The 22,600-nt window shown below is 39.8% G+C and overlaps 3 protein-coding genes across 6 annotated transcripts in view; 2 read left to right on the forward strand and 1 right to left on the reverse strand.

Annotated features, from left to right (window-relative positions):
• Window positions 1-3,277, reverse strand: part of eif2ak4 (eukaryotic translation initiation factor 2 alpha kinase 4) — a 35,772-nt gene extending 32,495 nt beyond the window's left edge. Inside the window, 5 exon segments of the mRNA XM_043232389.1 lie at window positions 655-735; window positions 816-989; window positions 1,711-1,813; window positions 2,085-2,200; window positions 2,882-3,277. Coding sequence (XP_043088324.1) covers window positions 655-735; window positions 816-989; window positions 1,711-1,813; window positions 2,085-2,200; window positions 2,882-3,211 — 804 coding nt within the window. The 5' untranslated portion in view covers window positions 3,212-3,277.
• A 2,881-nt stretch (window positions 3,278-6,158) lies between these two features.
• actc1b (actin alpha cardiac muscle 1b) lies at window positions 6,159-10,305 on the forward strand. The gene is made up of 9 exons (XM_043232449.1): window positions 6,159-6,298; window positions 7,331-7,478; window positions 7,564-7,692; window positions 7,773-7,883; window positions 7,965-8,049; window positions 8,860-9,021; window positions 9,088-9,279; window positions 9,350-9,531; window positions 10,064-10,305. The coding sequence occupies exons 2-9, from the start codon at window positions 7,350-7,352 to the stop codon at window positions 10,205-10,207; spliced, it is 1,134 nt and encodes a 377-aa protein (XP_043088384.1). The 5' UTR covers window positions 6,159-6,298; window positions 7,331-7,349; the 3' UTR covers window positions 10,208-10,305.
• Window positions 10,306-11,478: 1,173 nt separating this feature from the next.
• On the forward strand, window positions 11,479-21,283 carry arhgap11a (Rho GTPase activating protein 11A). 4 transcript variants are annotated; one of them, XM_043232475.1, is made up of 13 exons: window positions 11,479-11,688; window positions 11,770-11,950; window positions 12,547-12,617; window positions 13,555-13,651; window positions 13,736-13,992; window positions 14,152-14,315; window positions 15,072-15,209; window positions 15,330-15,404; window positions 16,366-16,539; window positions 16,621-16,732; window positions 17,344-17,452; window positions 18,373-18,511; window positions 19,488-21,283. In XM_043232475.1, the coding sequence occupies exons 2-13, from the start codon at window positions 11,828-11,830 to the stop codon at window positions 20,699-20,701; spliced, it is 2,673 nt and encodes an 890-aa protein (XP_043088410.1). In that variant the 5' UTR covers window positions 11,479-11,688; window positions 11,770-11,827; the 3' UTR covers window positions 20,702-21,283. The 4 variants fall into 4 exon arrangements, with proteins under 4 accessions (XP_043088410.1, XP_043088411.1, XP_043088413.1 ...); XM_043232476.1 differs by having other exon boundaries at window positions 11,786-11,950; XM_043232478.1 differs by having other exon boundaries at window positions 11,837-11,950.
• Window positions 21,284-22,600: the final 1,317 nt, after the last annotated feature.

A 22,600-nucleotide genomic window follows, 5' to 3' on the forward strand; every position in this document is an offset into this window, starting at 1 on the left:
ACACACACACACACTCACACACTCACACACACACACACACTCACACACACTCTCTCACACACACTCACACACACTCTCACTCACACTCTCACACTCTCTCTCACACACTCTCACACACTCTCACACACACTCTCACACTCTCTCACACACACACTCTCACACACACTCTCACACTCACACACACTCTCACACACACACTCTCACACACACTCTCACACACACTCTCACACACACTCTCACACACACACACACACACACACACACACACACACACACACACACACACACACACACACACACACACACACACACACACACACACACACACACACACACACACACACACACACACACACACACACTCAGTGGAGGCAGCTGGGGGAGAATCAAACCCACAACCTGTTCTGTCTCTAACCATTAAGACACGAATTCCCCACATCTCTTATTATGTGACATTATAATAAAAATATTTTAATTCTTATTATCATTACATCAATATCAACATGTTACATAAGTAAATATTATGTCTACTGTAACATAATCTGATTATTCTGTATAAATGAAGACACAATACCGGCATTACACTTAAATTCCTGTCGAGTTCTAAGACTGATCTGATATATTCCTCCTGACATGGCTTCACTCCGCTCTCACCAGTTTGGCCATCTCCTTCTTCCTCTTCTCTTCTCGTCTCTCTTCCTCTCTCCTCTGGATTTCTGCAAGAATCTCATTTTGCTTTGGAGAGAAAGACGGAAAATGAGCGCGGCAATCAAGAGCAGTAGTGTCGGCGCTGCTCAGGAGGAAGTGACACGCACCATCTGCTCTTCCTGTCTGCGGCGCTGGTCGATCTTCTGCTGCTCCTCCAGAGCCAGACGCTCCTGCAGACGCCGCTGGTTCTTCAGCATCTCCTCGTGGAAGGAGCTCGAGGGAGGAACGTTGTGCTCCGTCAGAAAACCCTGGACGAAGTCTGCCAGCTCGTAGATCATCACCTGGAAGAGGAAGAGGAAGAAAAGACATCATAAACACATCCTGTTCTGAATTCTTACATATATTTATATTCAAAAATATTATACATATTATAATTAACACTTGTTAATTATCAGTTTTTTATTATTATATTATATAATATTTCTACATACAATATTAATAATTAATTAGTAAATAAGAATATATAATATTACTAAGTTCATAGTACTGAAGTACATGGGCCTATTTTATTATTATTATTATTATAATATTTAAATATTTTGTAAACTATTCATTTTAACAGCATTGAATTAAATCACATTGGCCTATTTTATTATTATTATTATTATTATTATTATTATATTTAAATATCTTGTAAACATTACTCATTTTAACAGCATTGAATTAAATCACAAGGGCCTATGTTATTTTATTATTATATTTAAATAATACATTTTATACTAATCTTCACAGCATTGAAGTAAATCACATGGGCTTATGTTATTATTATATGTAAATAATTACATTTATAAACATGACTAAATTTCACAGTACTGAAGTAAATTGCTTATTTTATAAAAATTCCTTTATTATAATATCAATCTTGTGTTTATATTCACGTTCATTTTCAAACAAATGAACTCAATCATATACAGTAAATGATATATTTTATTAATATATAATAAGAACTATTACTAATGACTTTTTGATATCTCCGGTGTGTTTAAGATGCGAGCGCCTCACCTCTCCACAGCGGTCTCGGGCCAGTTCACCCAGCTCTTTCTGGAGGCGCTCTAGTTTGTCGTAGGACAGGCCCTTAGCGTTCTTCAGCTCCAGCTCTGGAGGCCTGAGGACACAAGCCTTCACTGATCATCCACGGACAGAATAACGTACAGCGAAGGAAGGAAGTGCTAAATACGTCAGAATTAATATTAATAGAGCAACAGTATGTGTGTCTAATGAAATAAGCAGAGCCATTTGTGGGGAAAAAAAGAGCTGACGAAAATATTGGCGATATTAATCAGAGACTTGCGCAGTATTTTAGGAGATAATAATCTCAGGAAGACTTCAAGTGAGTCATTATTGAATATCATCATTATTATTAGCCTGATACTCACACGTCAGGATATAACAGAGGACATTTGACCTGCAGGTCCACCGAGACGTAACTGGTCTGTCCGTGACCGAGTCCCTTCGGCCGCAGGAACAGATAAACCTCTGGAGGACGTCTGACCTGAGACACCACGAGCACACCGGACACACACATCATACAACTAAACCCCACAGAGACTATATACAGCAGTCAACATCTGAAGGGGATCAAAACCTTTCAGCAAAACTGTCCTAAAACCTACATGCATTCCTGTCTTACAATAAGTGTTATACTTTTTTTTAAATCTACTTTAAATGCTAAAATATGTAAACACACACACACACACACATATATATATATATATATATATATATATATATATATATATATATATATATATATATATATACATACACACACACACACACACACACACACACATATATATACATATACACACACACACACATCAGATGATATATTCATGATCAAATCCAAAATAAAAGTTCTTGTTTAAACATGCGTCTGCTTTGTATGTTTATTATGTAAACATACACCTACAGTATTTATTTTGAAAATATTCACATCTCTATTTGCATATTTAATACACCCATTTTTCTTAAACGTGTGTCTTTCTAACAAACACACACAGCGCACGCGTAAGTGTGTACGTAAAGCACAACGTTGACTTCAGAAGCGTTTCACTGACAGCCCTAAAAGCGACTACGTAAACAGAGCTCATTAACATGCGACACGCCCACACCGAGGTGTTCGGGCCAGCAGGGGAGGAGAGCCCGAGCGAACCCTGAACCCGAGCAGTACCTTCCAGGGCTGTTCCGCGCGGATGTCTCGGAAGTCGTCTCCGTAAATGGACGCGAGCGCCTGCAGCTCGTTCTCCTGCTGAAGAGAGTGATCAGTCATCCTGCAGCCCGAGCTCGCGGACTCTCCTCTCCAGCATCGCCGAGCACCGACGCGCGCCGCGAGGCCCCGAAAAACCGCTAATAAAACGCCTCGCGCGGAGCCATCGCACCAAAACAGCGTCGCGTGGCAGCGTCTCGCGCTGATGACGTGTACGGGGCGCCCGCGCGCTACGTCATCGCGCCGCTGAGAGGCGCTGCGGCTCCTCCGTGGTTTCCGGGCCCCGAAAGACATCCGGGAAACTTCGCCAGCTTTAAGAGTCTTATCGCCAACTATTTATATTTGACAACACCATTGTATCGTTCTTAAATTAGGACGAGCGACCGAAAGAAACAGATCGCCACTTCACTGAAGCTTTTCTTTTCACGGAAATCATTTCACTTAAGATCCTTTTATATTTTCAGAATCACAATTTTACAATAGACATTAATCATAAGAAAAAATAAATATAAATTAATATATATATATATATATATATATATATATATATATATATATATATATATATATATATATATATATATATATATTAAAGTATAAAATAATAGACATTAGTAAAATGAATAATTATATAAATATTTTTGAGATTATAACTAATTAATATTTTTTCTTTGAGATTATTACTAATAAATTATTAAAATTGACATCAATTTAATTAATAATGCATGGTTTTGTGTACGTATATATAGAGAGAAATCTAAGGTTTTTATTATATGTAGTTAAAAAATATTTAATAAATAATAATCTAATACAATTACTTAAGAATTAAATATTTTTTGCAATTAACAGGCATATTAATGAACTTATATATGACGTATGGTTTGAGTCGCTGCTCTGCTGTTTGAGGATAGTGAGAACATGATGCACATATTAACAGTAAAAACGGATGCAAACTATTTTAGCGCTCTTCATACGATGATGAAAGAATTATTCCCTCGTTCGATCACATGTGTGTTAATGGTTCATGATTGAAATGCTGAGGTCCTGGACGTTCCTTCGCTCTCCTCGATGTGCAGACAGAGCAAAACAGCTATTAATAGTCAAACTCTCAAGCAGTGGACTATGTGAAGGAGGAACGAACCCTCATAACCCAGTGTTATAAAGCTCCGATCACTAAACACTGCTCGAAATGGGATTTCTTTCACATACGGTTCTCCCATTCTTACACGGTGAAGCGATAAAAAAAAAAAAAGCATTTTGTTTAATAGACAGATTTACATTTGAATATTATGCACAAATAAATATTTTAGTTTCAATTTAAATAAATATATTAAATATATTCATTACATACATACACACACACACACATATATATATATATATATACACACACACACATATATATATAATGTGTGTATATAAAACAGACAACTTTTTAAACAAAGAAATGTTTTGTGAAAAAAAAATATATAGCTAAATAACAAACCAATAAAAATTTTATAATAAATTTATATATATATATATATATATATATATATATATATATATATATATATATATATATATATTATTTTGAAATTAAATTATCATTAATTTTATTTTTTATTATTTAAATAAATAAATATGACATTAATTTACCAAATTACATAAAAACTGGTTAAATGCACAGACATATATTTTTAAACTAATTGTATTTATTTTAGTAAATATTTAATATTTGTATTTTTTCAATACATCTATAAACATATATGTTTCGGCTTATGTTGTTGTTGTTTTTTTATTATGCACAAGTTACATATCCATCAGATTTTGAATGTGTTTAGTTTTTAATTTAATTATATTCTGGCCATTTAATCTGAGCACATAATCCAGATAGATATGACAGGACGATAGATAGATAAACAGATATTAGATGTTATATAGACAGACAGATAGATAGATAAATAGATAGATAGATAGATAGACAGATAGATGAAAGGAATTGTTCACATTGATTTCCTCTGCTTCTATTTCAGTTCTGAGCTCCAGGCCATGCACTAGTTTGGAGATGTGTCTAAGAAAGTTGATTTGCGTGCTCAAACGCCGCTCCAGACGTCCATATGTTGCCATAGTAAGGCTGAATTTCCTAATGGGGTGCGGATCGGGGCTCTTATGAATCACACCAATGGGACAAACGCTCGAGCGGCCTCACGTTCATGACACCTGACGAGAACTGTGACCCTAAAAGGAGAGAGCTGAGCCAATCAGAGCGCAGCTACTACTACCCCCCGGCCAATCAGAGCACGGCAAGGGGGAGCGGGCCCGGCTGCCGTTACCCCTCAGCTGTTAAGCACATTTAGGGTTCGAGCCCACATGCCAGCACATTGGCCCATTGACATATACAGTATTCATCCTGGAGAGAGCGAGGAGCCTCTAAGATGTTGCTAAAACGAGAGCCGGCAAACCCTGGTTACGGTTGGTTGACATCTTTAGGCGGCCTGTGTTCGCAAAAAGCTGAATAATCAGAATTATATCAAGAGAGTGCTGACTATAGCCTAGTAAATCTCACAGCGCCGAAACGTATCAGGCAGAAAAGGAGGAGGAACTCATGCGAACATTGCAGGAATGCTTCGAAAATCTGGGGGGACGAATTAAGATTATGTGCCATATCTAAATTACACCCTGCACGCAGACGAACGGAGGACGAATTGTTTAAAACGCATTGCAATGTAGTCATCCAAGCAGTAAAAATCAAACGCAAATCTTTTATATAAGCATATTTAGTGTAAGAGTATGTTTTTAATTAAACTAAAATACAGCATAAAATATTTTGGTTTTAAATATAGTGCTTCAGTAAATATAGTAAAAAAAAAAAAAATATATATATATATATATATATATATATATATATATATATATATTTAATTCCATTAAAAAGATCCAATGAAAGCAGAGGAGCACTATATATAAAAAGTATAGATATTATAAAAAGTAATGTATTTATATATGAAAACTGCATTATAAATACTTCTTTAAATAATCATTGCACGAAACATGCACAGGGTGCTGTCCATATAAACACTATAATGAATATACAAATATGCCATTTTATGTGGAATTTGACTCAGACATCTTAAAGATTGGAGTTGTGGATGGCTGGCGCTCCGCCCGCTATTTCTAAGGAAGCCTTTCTTAACTTCAGGGAGGCCCAATCCGCCCGGAGATCAGGTTCATGGGTGGAGAGGGTTATTTTCTGGTTTTTATTTTTTCTTGGCTGCACTTATTTGGACTTGTGTGAACCCGAAGCTCCGCCCTGGGCCCCGGGAGCCGGTCTTATTTAAAGGGGCTCCTCACCTTGTCTCTCTGTCCCAGTGGAAGCATCAGTCTTGTGATAACAACTTGGTGAGTCCTGAGAACAAGCGGAGAGCCTACTGCTTCAGAAGCCTCCTGAGGTCTTTAGTCGGCGCTTCGGGTTCGGGTTTTGAGAAGGCGTTGAGAAGGCTTTGGTACCGGAGAAGAGTTTTACCAATCGCTGGTTTCCTCGCGGAGCTGCTTAACTTACAGTAGAGTGCGACTAGCTAGTAAAAGTAGATTTAACATGTTTTTTTCTTGAACGAAGGCCGGCAGGTGTGACGCGGTGCCCTGACAGCTGCGAGCGGAGGACGGGCTTCTTCTAAATACAGCGTCTGTCCTCCAGTTAAACTCTAGCCTTTCTTTGGCATTAGAGAATCCGGCTGAAAGTCTCGAGCTGCCACGAGGAGATACGGTTTCACGACCCTTCATGGGCAGAGCGGGGACGACGAACACGTGTCGCGCCGATCGCTCTAGTCTATTATTATTTTTGTAACTATTCTAATGTAAAAGATGAGTCGCGGGCGATTTCGAGCGAACGAATATGTGATTTAGCCGACTCAGGTTTGGAAAAGAGCTAACGCATTCATGTCAAATCTGCGCAAAGGACAAGTCTAGACTAATTTTAATTTAAATTTAATTTTTTACCATTTAAGGTAAAGTTCCATTCATTTTAATGTGTTTTTTTGTCTCAGTAATGTTTTGTCGAGAATTTAAAAAAACATTTCGATTTTTTACTTCACGTTTCCATTTTAATTCGCCTCGGCGTTTTGATGCTTTGCCATTTTTTATGGTCTGCATTGTCATTTAGCTACGTATTGTTACGTTTTGTTGCGTTTCGTCGTTTTAATTGTGGCTTTTATTCACTTTTAGTGAGCACAACCAGCTGAACCAGTTTTAACTAGTAACTAAGATCTGTGACCAAACAGCAGCCAGCCTTAATCTGTCCACTTTTACCCGACTTCAGTAAAGAAACCAACGTTTAAGACTAGTCCGGGCGCTTTAAGGATGTCAACTCAAACCCAGTTTATTTGGGTCCTTGCTCTCTGCGTCTCTGACCTCGCTGTGATGTCTCTTTCGCAGACCAACCAGAAAACCAACCATGTGCGACGACGACGAGACTACCGCCCTTGTGTGCGACAACGGCTCTGGCTTGGTCAAGGCTGGATTTGCCGGAGATGACGCTCCCCGTGCTGTCTTCCCCTCCATTGTTGGCAGGCCCCGTCACCAGGTGAGTCTGAACGCATCTGAAACGACATTAGAGAGCATGGCCTCCACTGAAACGCTCGCTAAACACGCTCCTCTCTCTCCTTCAGGGTGTGATGGTGGGTATGGGTCAGAAGGACAGCTACGTAGGTGATGAGGCTCAGAGCAAGAGAGGTATCTTGACTCTGAAGTACCCCATTGAGCACGGCATCATCACTAACTGGGACGATATGGAGAAGGTGCGCTTCTTACAGTAATAAACGAGAGTTAAATGCATGCATCTGGCATCGCTATGAACACGATCGTCTGCTCTGTTCAGATCTGGCACCACACCTTCTACAATGAGCTGCGTGTGGCCCCCGAGGAGCACCCAACCCTGCTCACCGAGGCCCCTCTCAACCCCAAGGCCAACAGGGAGAAGATGACTCAGGTACTGATGAAAGGTCTGAGGGTTTCTCACAGGGTTTAGAGTCGAGCTGGTTCCTAACACTCGCCTGCTTTGCCCTTGCAGATCATGTTTGAGACCTTCAACGTCCCTGCCATGTATGTGGCCATCCAGGCTGTGCTGTCCCTGTACGCCTCCGGCCGTACCACTGGTCAGTGCTTTTAACACGCGTTCTCTTCTAGTAAAGAGCCAGAGCCATAATACAGTCAAAACAGAGTCAACAGAGCCATAACAGAGTCAAAACACACAGCAATTAATGCGACAATGCTATGCGATTAGCCGTAAGTAAAAAGTCAAAGAATCTGTGAGAATGTTTTCTTTCTTGAACTCGGCAGAATCTAAACGTAAAATCTAAAGTTGTTATTATTTCGCGCTGCGGTAGTTTCTTGCTTCATGAGCTAACTTCATTGTAATTCCCTGTAATGTCCAGCAGGGGCATCACATCTGAAAATGCCTCTTTTTCCAATTTCACTATTTTTTGTGATACGTTGCCATGCAATTATTACAATATACTTAATATTACCGTTATTGTTTTCATAAACGCTTCGAATTAGTTTTTTTTTAATATATATATATATTATCCGTTTTAATTACAGTTTTAAAGTTGAGTCATTTAGTGGTATTTTTTTTAATTTAAGTTAAAGTTTTAGTAATTGTTTTGTTTGTTCTTCGTCTGCCTTTGCAACAAACGAAGCGGCATCGCTTATTAAAACACGTTTCATATCAGTCAAATATCGACACGGATAACTATCAAGTCCGTCGAGTAAAGTTTTAGTTGTTTCGGTTAACAATACGATGTTAGTTATGCTTTCAAATGACCATATAGAGTACTGTGTTGTCTGTGCGTGCGGCGCTGTATTATTTATGACAGTCACACGAATGCGCTCTGCATCGTGTAAGATTATCAGCTGACAGGTGTGAACCATACATCACCGCCCGCTGCTCTCACGGTGCTCCGCAGGTATCGTGCTGGACGCCGGTGACGGTGTGACCCACAACGTCCCAGTCTATGAGGGTTACGCCCTGCCCCACGCCATCATGCGTCTGGATCTGGCCGGTCGCGATCTGACTGACTATCTCATGAAGATCCTGACTGAGAGAGGCTACTCTTTCGTGACAACCGGTGAGTGTCGGGGCGGTCCGGGGGGGAACGGTCACGCGAACGCTTCCTAACTCTTGCTCTCCTCAGCTGAGCGTGAGATCGTGCGCGACATCAAGGAGAAGCTCTGCTATGTGGCTCTGGACTTCGAGAACGAGATGGCCACCGCCGCCTCCTCCTCCTCCCTGGAGAAGAGCTACGAGCTGCCCGACGGTCAGGTCATCACCATCGGTAACGAGCGTTTCCGCTGCCCCGAGACCCTCTTCCAGCCTTCCTTCATCGGTGAGTCTCGCTCGGAGCGTCTTCTAGTGATGCTTACCGGCCGGCGCTGAACTCTGACCTCTCCTCTCAGGTATGGAGTCCGCTGGAATCCATGAGACCGCCTACAACAGCATCATGAAGTGCGACATTGACATCCGTAAGGATCTGTACGCCAACAACGTCTTGTCCGGTGGTACCACCATGTACCCTGGTATTGCTGACCGTATGCAGAAGGAGATCACTGCTCTGGCCCCCAGCACCATGAAGATCAAGGTGAGGGTCACGGACTGCATGCAATCGACGCCCTTTTGACTAAAAGCATTAATGCAAACATTTTTACCAGTTTTGAAACACATTAGTATATATAAATTGCACATTTGTAGAGATAAATAAGCACTGGATAGGTTTTAACGTTACATTTCTCAAGGTCCTATTAGTTAATGTCAGTTGATAACTAATCAGCAATGCATTTATATCGGTTAATACTGCTTGATAAAAATACAGTTTGTGATTTTATTCAAAAAAAAAAGTTTCACTATTAATTATAAAAAGCAACAGTGAAACAAATGCATCATTTTTAAAAAGATTGCTACCTGAAACACGATCCACTAATGTTTCTTTCATTTTCAAAAAATGTTTTAACTTTAAAATGTTGTGATTCACGTGAACTAAGATGCTTTTTTCATTCTTAGCTCATGTTTTAACTAACGGTACCTTGTTGTAACGTTTCAACGATTCTTAAAACAGACTTTGAAATGATGACGAGCTGCTCTTGAGACTAAACCTCTCTCCCGTCTCTCTGTAGATCATTGCTCCTCCCGAGCGTAAGTACTCCGTCTGGATCGGTGGCTCCATCCTGGCTTCCCTGTCCACCTTCCAGCAGATGTGGATCACCAAGCAGGAGTACGATGAGGCCGGTCCTTCCATTGTCCACAGGAAGTGCTTCTAAACCAACAACAATCTCTCAGTCTCAGCCGTACATTTGTACCGTCTCTTTTACTGTATATACATGTAATGTTGTAATAAAAACAGATAACTGATAACAGAGAACTGTGTATTGAGTGATCAATCATGTTTTTATTTTAATTTGTTTTGCATGACTGCATCAACCCAAGTTGCATTAGATTAAATAATGCAAAAAATAAAACGTATATAGAGAGGTAAACTAAAAATGGTACAGTGTTGGTAAAAGCATACATGGTGTATACTACGGTACTGAATAAAAACACAAAGAATACCATGGTGCTGCCACAAAATAATCCCAAAAATACACACACACACATAATGCATTGCAAGGTATTAAATATATATGTAAGCCTGTTTCTGCCACACAATAAAAAAAGTGATTCTGATGAACAAAAGTATCCAATACATAAATAATTGCAAGATGAATTATGAAATATAAACAAGCAAAAACTCTCAATTGTGAGATGAGAAGTCATTTATTTATTATTCTATGATGGAAGCTACAAAAATGAATTTTGAAGAGAGGAAAACATGCAAGGATTTCAAGATAAAAATGTGCATTTACCTTTTCCGAGGCAGAAATGCGCTTCCATACATATTTAGCAAATGCAATGCACTATGGGTTTTCTTTTATTTTTTGGGAAATGTTGGCACGGTTTCACAGAGGAGTCTTAGATTATCACAGGATTAGGCCATAGATCATTTATAAGCATATTTGAGTAACTTTTAGAAATGTGCCTTAGATAAAAACGACTGATGTGCATCTTGAGAGAAAACTGGCATATTTTAAGATATGTACAGTACAGGTTTCTTTCTGTTAAAACAACACGGACATGGATGAAAATAGATATCGGCTAATTCTGATAAGTGTATAGAAATGTTAACTAAAAATGGTACAAGCAAAGCAAAAAAAAAAACTCCAAAACAAACAAACATCGACTGATACAATGACTTTGATCAGATTTGGTCAAATACAGCACTACTATACCATCATACACGTAAAAACAGCAAGCTTTGTAAAAGTCACCGATACTTCAATCCCCAGACCACTAATATAGAGTTGTTGTGCTCGGCGCTGTTCTTTAAGAAATGTCTGGTATTATGTTGCAGAGAAACAAACTCGAGCATCTGCTGCGCCATCAATCACGCGTGTCACGCGGAGGAGGGGGAGGGTCCGGCCGTCACGTGACTCCTCCCGGCCAATCAGAGCGCGGGGAACGCGTGCGTGACGTAGGCAGGGCGAAATTTGAACGTCTTTTGCCGAGCTGCCGTTGTAGAGACGGGAAATAAAGCGGACGGACACAAACGCTGGCTTTATATGGCCATGTTTAGACTTTAAATGCGCGTTTTTTATTGCGTAAAATGTGGTTTAGGCGCAGCCGAGCTGGAACACGACACATGAGAGGAGTTTGGTGACTTCGATCGGTTGTTTTTTTAGTAAAATGTGTCAAGCGGAACTCTGAGGTAAAACAAGCTAACCTGATCACCGGAGTTTGTGTTTTAGCACATCCGTTTACTTCGCTTGTTATTTTTTTTTAACCCGAGGCACCTTTTAACTTAGCACCTCTCATATCGAGTCATTTGAAAGGCGTTTTTATCCGTAATGATGAAGGTTTTGGAGAGAAATGTGGTTCGTTTGGCCGTCGTTCAGCACCTTCGGGCGGTTTATGGAATAAAAATCAAGAACTGGAATAAAAACAGAAACAAACAGACGTCGGCGAACACGGTGAGTTCACAAAACACGACGAAGTATTGAATTTCTGAGGGAAATGCTGGATGATGTGTCTCAAATGTTAGTGAGCTTCCTATGTAGACAGCAGCTTTTCTGAGCAACGCTTCACAATGCTGTACATCAGTCCCCTTCTTTAATAAAGAGGTGTAGATATAAACCTAGAAAGGCAGATCACTAATTGAGATACCTGTGACCTTATCTTTGCTTTGATTAATGTTCAATATGTTGTTATATAAAGTTTTTCTACTATTAAGTTACTGGCTGACAGTTTCTGTTTCTATCTGTTCAGATTCAACTTCTTGTGCATGTGGTTTGTTGAACACATCTTAAACTCTAATTAATTGTTTTAGTATGAACACATCACAGAGCAGTATATAGCTTGTTTATTGGCTGTAAAGTCCCAGCAGAAAAATGGGATTAATTACAGTAAGCGTTCCTGCACACAATGAGTTTGATTCTGGTCTTATGACAGTCATTAGTGCCCCAGAAAGGTCTGGTCGTTTCTTCTTCTTCACCTCAGCTCGTGTGGAGATGTTGACTTTCAAACACACAGAGCTTCTCTTGTTCACAGATCTTTCCTGTCTTTCTAGGTGAGGGTGTTTGGGGTTGCTCTTGAAGGTCTGCCACACTGTCATGTGTTAGACTACGGTGACGTACCCTGGTAAGTCAAACTTGCGTGAAGATGTGTTTTAGTATATGCAAAGCAATCAGAAGAGAGCGAAAGCGTAACAAAGGAGCACCCTGAATGATTTGAGACAGAAACTGAGTGCGTGTCTAAACGGCACCGTTTATCAGCTGCTTGCTAAGACTCGAGGTGAAACTATGTATACGCCCTGTGTGAATGGCTTTAAACGGCGCTGACTGACACATGCATGATTGATCCTCAGTGAAGATGAGATGCACTGAATTACAGGATGGTCAAAGTGTTTTTGAGTTGTTTTGGGATGCAGGCGTTATGAGGTATAGTACGGCTGTCCCTGGAATGTGGTTAAGCATATAGTAAAAAAACATGAAATTAGCACATTGTACATAAATGTACATTTAGCAGACACTCATCCACAGTGACTTGCAAATGAAGACAATGGAAGCAATCTAAATGAACAAAAGAGCAGTCTCAGTTAGCGTACATGGCTAAATATCTCATTAAAAATGTATAGTAAATTAATAAACTTATCTTTTATAGATATTTTTCGTTTTCCTTATTTTATTATACTATATTTATTTGCTCCGTTATATTTTATGTATAAGCCCTATTTTCTTTAGTTTTGTTTCTGATTGACATAACTACCCATTTTTATTATAACACTATTTTTGTTTTTATGTTCTATATATTTTAGTACTATTTTAAATTACGCATTTACCATTTTATTTTCCTGTTTTATTATTTTACACTTTTTAATATTTATATTTGTCCTAAATTTTACTTTTATTTTTTTACAAGCTATATAATTTTTTATATATTTATACCCCTTTTATGTATGTATTTATATTGTATATTTGTCTTGAATGATCCTTAGAATGTTGTCCTGTATTTTATGTTGTATTATGTATTTGTCCCGGATGTGTGTGTAGTATTAATGCGTCTCCATCTCCGTCAGCTTTATAGCAGATGTGTGTACGAGCCTAATGGAGCATTTGGACACAGAGGGTCTTTTCAGAAAGTCGGGCTCTGTTGTGAGGGTCAAGAGCCTCAGGGTGAGTGATCTCCGCTTCGGTTCACTAGAGAGACTCTGACCGGTGGCATTATTTAACAGTGACCGTATTGTTTTGACCCTGTAGGCCAAAGTGGACCAGGGCGAGGACTGTCTGTCCACTGCTCTCCCGCTGGACACCGCCGGGCTTCTGAAGCAGTTTTTCCGTGAGCTTCCCGAGCCGGTTCTGACCGCTGACCTCCACAGTGCTTTCTTGAAGGCCCAGGAGCTGCCCACGGAGGAGGAGAGGACCTCGGTCACGCTCCTGCTGTCCTGTGTGCTGCCTGACAGGAATTTAAACGCCCTGCGTTACTTCTTCAGTTTCCTGAAGACCGTCTCACAGCGGTACGACGACAAATGCTGCAGTGTCCCTGTTTGTCTCCAATCTCTTGTCATGCTAATTGCTGGCCGTCCTCTGAATAGCGGTTCTTTTCAGAAGCTGTTTAGAGGCTCTTTTGTGTTGAAACGCATGTAAAGTATGTGAGTATTGCTCCTTCCTTTCAGATGTGCTGAGAATAAGATGGACAGCAGTAATCTCTCGGTCATCTTTGCACCCAATCTCTTTCACTGTGGAGACAGCGGGGACAAAATGAGCAGCAGCACAGAGAAGAGACTCAAGCAGCAGGCAGCGACTGTGCAGTGTCTCATAGACAACGCTCAGAACCTGGGTATGTGTGCCTTCTGTATCACACCATCTATTAGGGACTGGACTGTTATCTGTGTATTACCTGATCCATCAGTTCAATCATGAATATCCAGCAGAAGTTTATATTTATTTAAAGCCCCTTGCAATTTAAAATGAACATTTCAGTAATTTAACACATTTGCAGGTTTCTGGAGTTGATTAACGATCGCGTCAGATGAACCGTTTTGTCCTTATTTGAAATGTTTTTTTTTAATTTTTATAATAAATAGCTATTCATCAACATAACTTTGTGGAACCCTGATGTAAATGTATTGTCATTTTGTTCTTTCGCTGGAGCGTGTCACCTTCTTACAAAATATGACGCATTTCTGCTTTTGATAAGCTCTTGTGGGGTGAAAAACTCTTATATTCTTCCCTAATCAGCAGAAAACACACAGTCATGATTACAACTACTTGATCAGCCCATTTCAATCCTGACTTCCACTTTTTTTTAAATGATACATTTTGAATATTTCCTTTTTAAAATGACAGCACTGTAAGGTTAATGCATGTAACTGTACTTGATATTATTTATTGTTGTTATTATAAATGGATATTGTTGAGCGCGTCATCAGATTGAGTAATATTAGGCCTTTTTCAAATCAGCAGAACCCCATTGAAATGTTTATGCATTTGCAAATGAATTAATTAGAATTAGCCAATAGTAAATGGCAGTAGTGGGATTCTCTGTAAAGCTAGCTCACCTCACAGAGCTGTTATGGGCTGTTGTTGTTTATAGGTGTGGTTCCTCAGTTCCTGATGGAGAAGGTTCCAGCCATGTTGGGTTGTGATCCGGTGTTTTCTCCATCGTCTTTGTCTCTAGAAGAGAGTAACGCTCACTCAGACCTGAAGAAGAGCAACAGACGCAGTTTAGGAGGTAAGAACCACGTCTAAAGTCATAACATGTCCTTGGGAATCACATCACATGACTGGTTTGAAGGAAGGTGGATGATTTAAAGGCATGTAATTAGCTGAGTGGGTTTGTTTTGTATTCCAGACATGGTAAATGGAGCTCTGAATAGGTTTAAAACTAGTAGAACCCCAACAAATACCCCTCAGTCTGACGGAGCAGGTGGGTAAATGTTCACTGCATGTAGATCAGCTGCTCTCCAGTTTCTCCTCTTCACGGCCTACATGTAATGCACAAGTGCTGAGTTTCAGATGGCTTTGTCTGTGCCTGCTTCCATGCATCGTGTAGATGAGTCTCGGCTTGTCCTCGTTTGACACGCCGTTTATAACATACAGCTTTATATTTCTCTTTCGGAGCTTGAAAGAATGCGTCTCCTCTACTTTTTAAATCATTTCTGCTCGACTCTCAGTCGGTCACTTGAAGCTTTCTTTGTCATTCTGAACATTTTGCTTTGAAAATGGCTTCTGTCCTTTTGTGCTGAATCTGAAGTCAATTGTTTACACTACTGGTCAACGATTTGGAGTAATTGCAGTTTTTTTATTTTGAAGGAAGTCTCTTCTGCTCACCAAGGCTGCTTTTGAGTAAAAATATTACTACAATAACAGTGATGAGAACCTTTTATTAATAATTGAGCACCAAAAAATATTGACATAGAAAACCACTTTTTAAGCTGTAAAATATACTTCAGAAAGAATTAATCAAAGATGCATTAAATCAGTTAAAGTGACAATGAAAACCTTTTTATAATGTTTCAAATAAATGATGTTCTTTTGGATTTTCTATTGATCTGATCTGTGAATAAAGAAAAATAAGATGCATTAGTTTCCACAAAAAAATGGCATGACTGTATTCAACATCGATGATAATCAGAAATGTTTGTCGAGCAGTAAATCAGTGTATTCTGATTTCTGAAGGATCATGTGACGCTGAAGACTGGAGTAATGATGCTGAAAATCACAGAAATAAATTACAATTCACAAACTGTTTTTTTTAAATTGTAATAGTTTATTTTTCTTTTTTTTTTAGCAAATAAATGTAACCTTGGTGAGCAGAAGAGGCTTCTTTTAAAATCAAATTAAATAAAAACAGAACAAAGTCAACAATAACTTGTCTTTGCCCTCAGTTTTCTCCATAGCCACTCCTGTCATCATGACTCCCAACTCCAAGCGCAAACTTCCAGTCGAGTCGGCACAGACTTACGGGTTCTCCAACAAGAAACGCAGGTCCATCAAGAAGAACCTGGGCCTGGAGCTGTTCCCGAACGCTTTGTTTGGAGGAGCATCTACACCGGGTTCAGGTGAGTTTTACGGCGCACTAGCCCCAGGACTCTCGTGTGGCGTGTTCGAGCGGTTGTGTATGATCACGTATGATCTCTCAGCTCACAGCGCAGCAGGAGTTCTGGACTCGTCTTCTGTGGGCAGAAACACTCGACTGTCCAGCAGCTCTGCCAGGAGGAAGAGCAGACGCCTGAGAGACCGCAGCGTGAGCAGGTACCACACCGTGATGCTCTCATATGCATTTATAGTGACTATTACAAAAGTCATTACATATTCAGGTCTTTAACGACCAGCACCGATGGCTCTCTAACTGCTGCAATATCAAAATAAACTTAGAATAAAATATTTCGTTACCTTCTGAAACTTTAAAGGGCTCTATTTCAACCATATTCTCAAAAGTATCATTTTCAATGACTTCATATTCAATATTTTGATCTCCGGCAGCTTATTCACCACCACACATGTTGCACGTACTGGCATTTTTGCTTTAATGAGGATGTAATGGCGCATTGTTTATTGATGTGAGACTTGGTCGTGGTTTGAGTTTATAATTAAAATAAGTCTTGAATGGGAGCTGAAAAGTCTTTGATTCATTACATTAAATGCTGCGCCGAATTCAGAAATGATAATCTTGCTCAGCATTTTTTTTTTTTTTTTTTTGGTAAGAATCAAAGAGATTAGTAGCCATTTTCAAAGTTTAAAATGTCGCTAATACAAAACATGAACTTTTAGAGACCATATTGACACATTTTGTTCCTTTCAGTTCAAAACTACTGTTTTTGTCTTTCGAACCCGTTTCTCATCATTACGTGTGTCTTCTTCAGGGTCGAATCGGGGAAGGCAGGCTGTTTCTCACCAAGAGCCGCTAAGAAAGAGCCTGTAAGAAAATCTCTGCGCCTGCGCTTCAGTTTGGGCAAATCCAGCCGAGAGTCTGTAAGTTCAGCTATATCATCTCTGTCAACCTCCACCAGAGACTGAACAATCAACCCCTTAACGGCTGCTCTCTGCTGCGTGTCTGATTTGTGTTTATAATTGTTGCATGACTGTGTCCTTTTAACTGTTATATAATATTTATTTATGGGTGAATACTATAGCACTTTGAGAAGTTAACTTAGACCTTGTTGTTAATCATGAATACTGGGTGACTGGTCTCTTCGGTTTTCTCTTGCCCCATCTAGTGGCAGTATAATGTAGGTACATGCTGCTATTAATGAGGCAAATAAAATCTGAGGAGAAAATAACTAAATCAGTCCATGCATGCAGTAAGCAAAATATTTTAATGTTTTAAATGTCTTGGTTTGAGGGTTTTACTCATGCATTTTATAAAAAAAGAAAGGCTGCTAACCTCAACTGGAATATCACTGACTTTGATGTTTAATATGTTTCTATTGAAATGGCTTTAGTGGTGCTGCTGGAAATGGTGCTTTTAGCAATCAAGAGAATGATAATTCTACACTTGTTAATTCTATGTCACCGAGATAACTGATGTGATGTGATGTTTGTTCTCGTTGACTTTGCACATGTTGTCCAATGTTGTAACATTGTGACTTTTAAAAAGCGAATATCGAAATAATACTAAAATATTTGTAGAATAACAATGTTTTTAGAACAAAGAAATATTAATAACATTCTAAGTTTTATTTTTCCTAATTAAAATGTATCTTTGTGGTTTTGGGGCCATTCCTTGCCATTACTGACATGGTCATTATTTTATGCGTGTATACTGCTCAAATAAAAAAGATGATTGACCAGAAACCCTTTTACTATCAGTATTTCTTCTGTCTTAATTCAACACTGACATGACTCATCAGACAATCACTGAGAGTAAAAAGCAGCTGCCTCTATTTCAACAGAACGTCATTACACATTCACAACTGGGGCCAAAGAGGTCAGAGGTCATAGGTTGGCGCCTAGCGACACAAGAGAGCTGTTCTGGGTTTCACTTCACCAAGGAGCTCAGTCCGACCGTTTTGAACAAGAGTCCCTCGAAAGGTCAGTATTGTTCTTGACACGCTTTGGGGATTTATGACAGTCCTGTCCAACACGCTTGGCTAATTTGAAGCTTTGAAAACAGCGGTTCTGCCTGCAGGAGTATTCAAGGTTAATACAGTTATACACTTACAGCGGAAGTCAATGGAACAAATGTACAGTAGCTGCTATTAATATTTTCCATCATAAGCCTAGAATATTGCCATTATTGTGAAGGCCCCAATATACTTCAAAGAAGGTTCTTTCATTCTTCGTTTGAGGGCAAACAGAACTTAGAAAAGGCAGATAGATGGACAATTTTTTTTGTCAACATTAAATCAAAATTGACCGTATTTCCTTAAATCAATGCTTCTGACCTTATGAACAAAGTTTTTTTTCGATGGATGTCATGTCCTTTACTGAGACGCCTCTTTAATTAATTGCACATAGTTAAAATGACATCCTTTCACATTTTTTTTGTCACGTTTTATCTGAAAACTGTTGACTATTCAGTATCTCAAACTTTATTTCTTCTACACGTCGATGTTGTTTTTTTTAAAGGAGATCTCTGTGCTCACCAAATAAGCATTTATTTAATCAACAATACAATAAATAACATGAACATTGTAATATTACAATTCAATAGGCTGAGAAACATTTCTGATGATCTTTGGTGTTATAAACGATCTGCGCTGCTTAATGTTTTCACAGATACTTCTGATACAGTCTGAGCAGCACAACTGTAGTCAACATTGATAATAATCAGAAATGTTTCTTAAGCATATAAGTATATTATGATTTCTGAAGGGTCATGTGACACTGAAGACTGCAGTAATGCCCTTCACAGTAATAAATTACAGTTTTAACAGATGTGCTTAGAAACCAGTTATTTTAAGTTATAATATTATTTTACTAATTGTAATGTATTTGTTCAAATAAATGCAGCACTAATAAGCAGAAGTGTCTTTTGAGAGTACTATTGTCTACGTTTCCTTCGCAGGCTCCAAGTTCATCAGTAAATCGGAGGATAACCTGCTGACCCCGCAGTGTGTTTCCTCTGACCACAGGAGCTCGTGGAGCAGAGACACTCCTGACATCGGCCGGAGCTTCCCAAGGGACGACTCCTCCGAGACTCCCGTGAGCATCTACCGCTCCGAGCCAACCATCATCGTGAGCGAGCCTGCGGCGGTCAGCAGCGTTACTCCCAAGAGCCTCTGCTGCGCCTCCAGTGACGCCAGCGCCTTGGATTCGTTCGGCGAAGAGCGCTCTCACACTGGACCCACGCTACTGAAAATCAAGCAGGCTTTCGGCGAATCTGGCAGCGACCTCCACAGCATCGTTAAACAGCAGAGCGACTCCGCTGCAAACTCTGATTCATGTGAGGTTTCCGAAGGCCAACCTGCGGCGATATCTGAATCTAGCCAATCGGACGATCACGACGTGACGTTCGGCCAGATCGAGATCGTTCCTTTGTCGCCTCTACATATAGACAGCGCTCTGTTTGACAGCGGGCCGACGAGGTTTGTGGAGACCAGCTCTCTTTTTGAAAATGAAAGCAGGGCTTTCCTAAAAGATGCCACCGGAGACTGCAGCCAACTGATCGACGCCCTAGACATCCAAAGTCCCGTGGCTTTCAGATTGGACACTTCCAGTAGGGTTCAGTCGACTCCGTATGCAACGAGATCACAAGCGAACGCCAATACGTCTCTGCCGAGGGAGCTCAAAGAGCTCACGGATCAAGATCAAGAAGAGAAACCGCAGAGCCGTCCCGAAACACGCCGAATGAAAGTTGCAGACCAGATTAAACTGTTCAACATGATGACGCTTAATTCGCCCAAAGCCAAAGCCATCCGGTCTCCTCTGAAGTTCCAGCGGACGCCGGTCCAGCAGTCCGTCAGAAGAATAAACTCACTGTATGGAAGCCGCAAGGACGTGAGGATGGGTTGGTGCGCCGCTAGTCAAATAAAGGCTGTGAGTTTAGAAAGCGGTTTGCTAACGTCCTCAAAAGCCAAACCTCTGAAACCAGCTGTCAGAGCGCTGGGAGATGTCACCAATAAAGCCCCAAAGACAAAGTGTGACGCGTTTTTGGCAAATAAGAATGCTTCAAATGAGCTTCAAATGCCCGAAAACGATACCAGTCACTATAGAGGTTCACCCAAAAACCCTCTTTCAGAGGGAAGACTGCTCTCAGCGTTAAAACCCATCGATTTATAAGTCGCCGTAACTTTTAAACGCTTTTTCAACTCTTGCATTCAGGGGTCTTAATTTATTTCGCTATCGTTTTTACAGGTGAATGGTGCGAGCGCTGTCTTTACGTTTGTGAGGGTTCGGACCTCAGGGCTCAAATGTGTGAGAAGCAAACCTGATGTGCATAATTAGCAAATGCTCTTAATTATCTAGTGGTTTTGCTGTAAGTGAAAAGACGAGTCTATGAAAGTGTGTTCACGTAAGAATAGCTCATGAGTGTGTTTAGAGTGAAAATGGATGTTTGTAAGTTACATTAGAAAAGGTTGGATATGGGAAGCGTCTTATTTATGTTTTATGCAAAAGCTTGATTTTCTTTTGAAAGGCCTTAAAGTTCATGGTCTGTTATGTGGAGCAGTATTATGGTCTTACGTGATTATCCTCAATGCTGTTATTTTTCGCTCACTTATGACGTTCTGATTTTGTACCTGAAGTTGTCCAACTAAACTCTGTGTTCAACTGATGTTTTGAAGTCTTTCTTCACCACTTGGTGGCGCACTTTGTTCAACAGGACCGAGATTGAGTATTAAAGTTCATTGGTCTTGCATCACACTATTTGAATGGTTTTACTGCCAAACGCTACACAGCGAAAAGATAGCTGGGGCTAAATGTAAACTTGACTTCAATGTTTATTAGAGTTTGAAGCTTATTTGATAAAACTCCTGGAAACCAATGCAATATTTTGGCATGGACGAGAAAGAATAGTTTACAGTAACCCATTAACCTATCAGCATAAACACTTATGATCAATATTTTCATAAAATGTCCCATCATGTGTCCTAGTTTTGTTCTAGCGCGTGGTGCATCATCTCTTGCACTGGGCCTAAGCTGGTTTTCCATGCATTTTTCTATACAAATCATTAAAGATTAAATAGAAACATTCAATAAAACACAAACCTATATTATAGCTCGTTAAAAAAAAATATATAATTGCCATTACCTCTGTGTTTGGGGTTAATTCCACCTACGTTTTTTTTTTTAATGTTCAAAACTAGCTGCACCAACACCAGAAAAAAAATGGTTACTTTTATTATTATTTTTAGTACTGCAGCAGATCCAAAAAGCTAACAACTAAACATTTTTGGAGGGTGAAACTCAACTAAATAAAGACTTTTTTGAAGGTCTTCAATTCTGAGTACACCGTTCTTAAGCGTTTCGTGTTTTAGTGTCCGACGAACTAACATAAAGGTTTTTGTTAAGTTGCATAGAAACCACAGAGAAGCTAATTCGACAAGTTGTGTTCAGCCTTTCCAAAATACACCCGTCACGACTTTACGTGCTTATTAAATGAAAAACATGCACCACAGTTCAAGAAGAAATACATAGCTGAAAAGCAAGAATGGGTCAAATTGCCAAAATCAAGCTGCCCTGATTGAGAAATCCTGATTTCTGTGCATTTCTGGGCTCTTTTTCCCCTGAAGACAGTCCCAAACACATCCACCGGTGTGCCATGGATCACGATTTAATGCTTTCGTCGCCATTAGAAAGGATTTGGCCTCGGGAAACACGAAGTGAAACATCTTATTAGCCTCTTGTACACGGATCTTGTAAGTCATATCTGGCAGAAACCAACGCAGTGGTGTTTTTTTATAAACGACAACGCGTTCATATTTGTGGTCAGTTGTTTTGTAGCCAGAAAGAGAAAAAATGAGAAACACATGCTGAGAATAAACTGACGTAACACAGCGACTCTAAACAATTACCAACTGAATTAATGAGCCCGAATCAATCCGACGAGAGCAGATGCGTCGCTGGAAAGTGAAGCGAATTATTTCTTCCCTCAAGGATCCATTTCTACAGAAACACAGATTCCGTCGTGGTTTACTCACCCTCGTGTCGATCTTCCGAGGAAAGACGTCCCAGTCGCTC

Source organism: Puntigrus tetrazona, unplaced genomic scaffold (genome assembly GCF_018831695.1).
Source record: "Puntigrus tetrazona isolate hp1 unplaced genomic scaffold, ASM1883169v1 S000000528, whole genome shotgun sequence".
In the NCBI taxonomy this organism is placed as follows: Eukaryota; Metazoa; Chordata; class Actinopteri; order Cypriniformes; family Cyprinidae; genus Puntigrus; species Puntigrus tetrazona.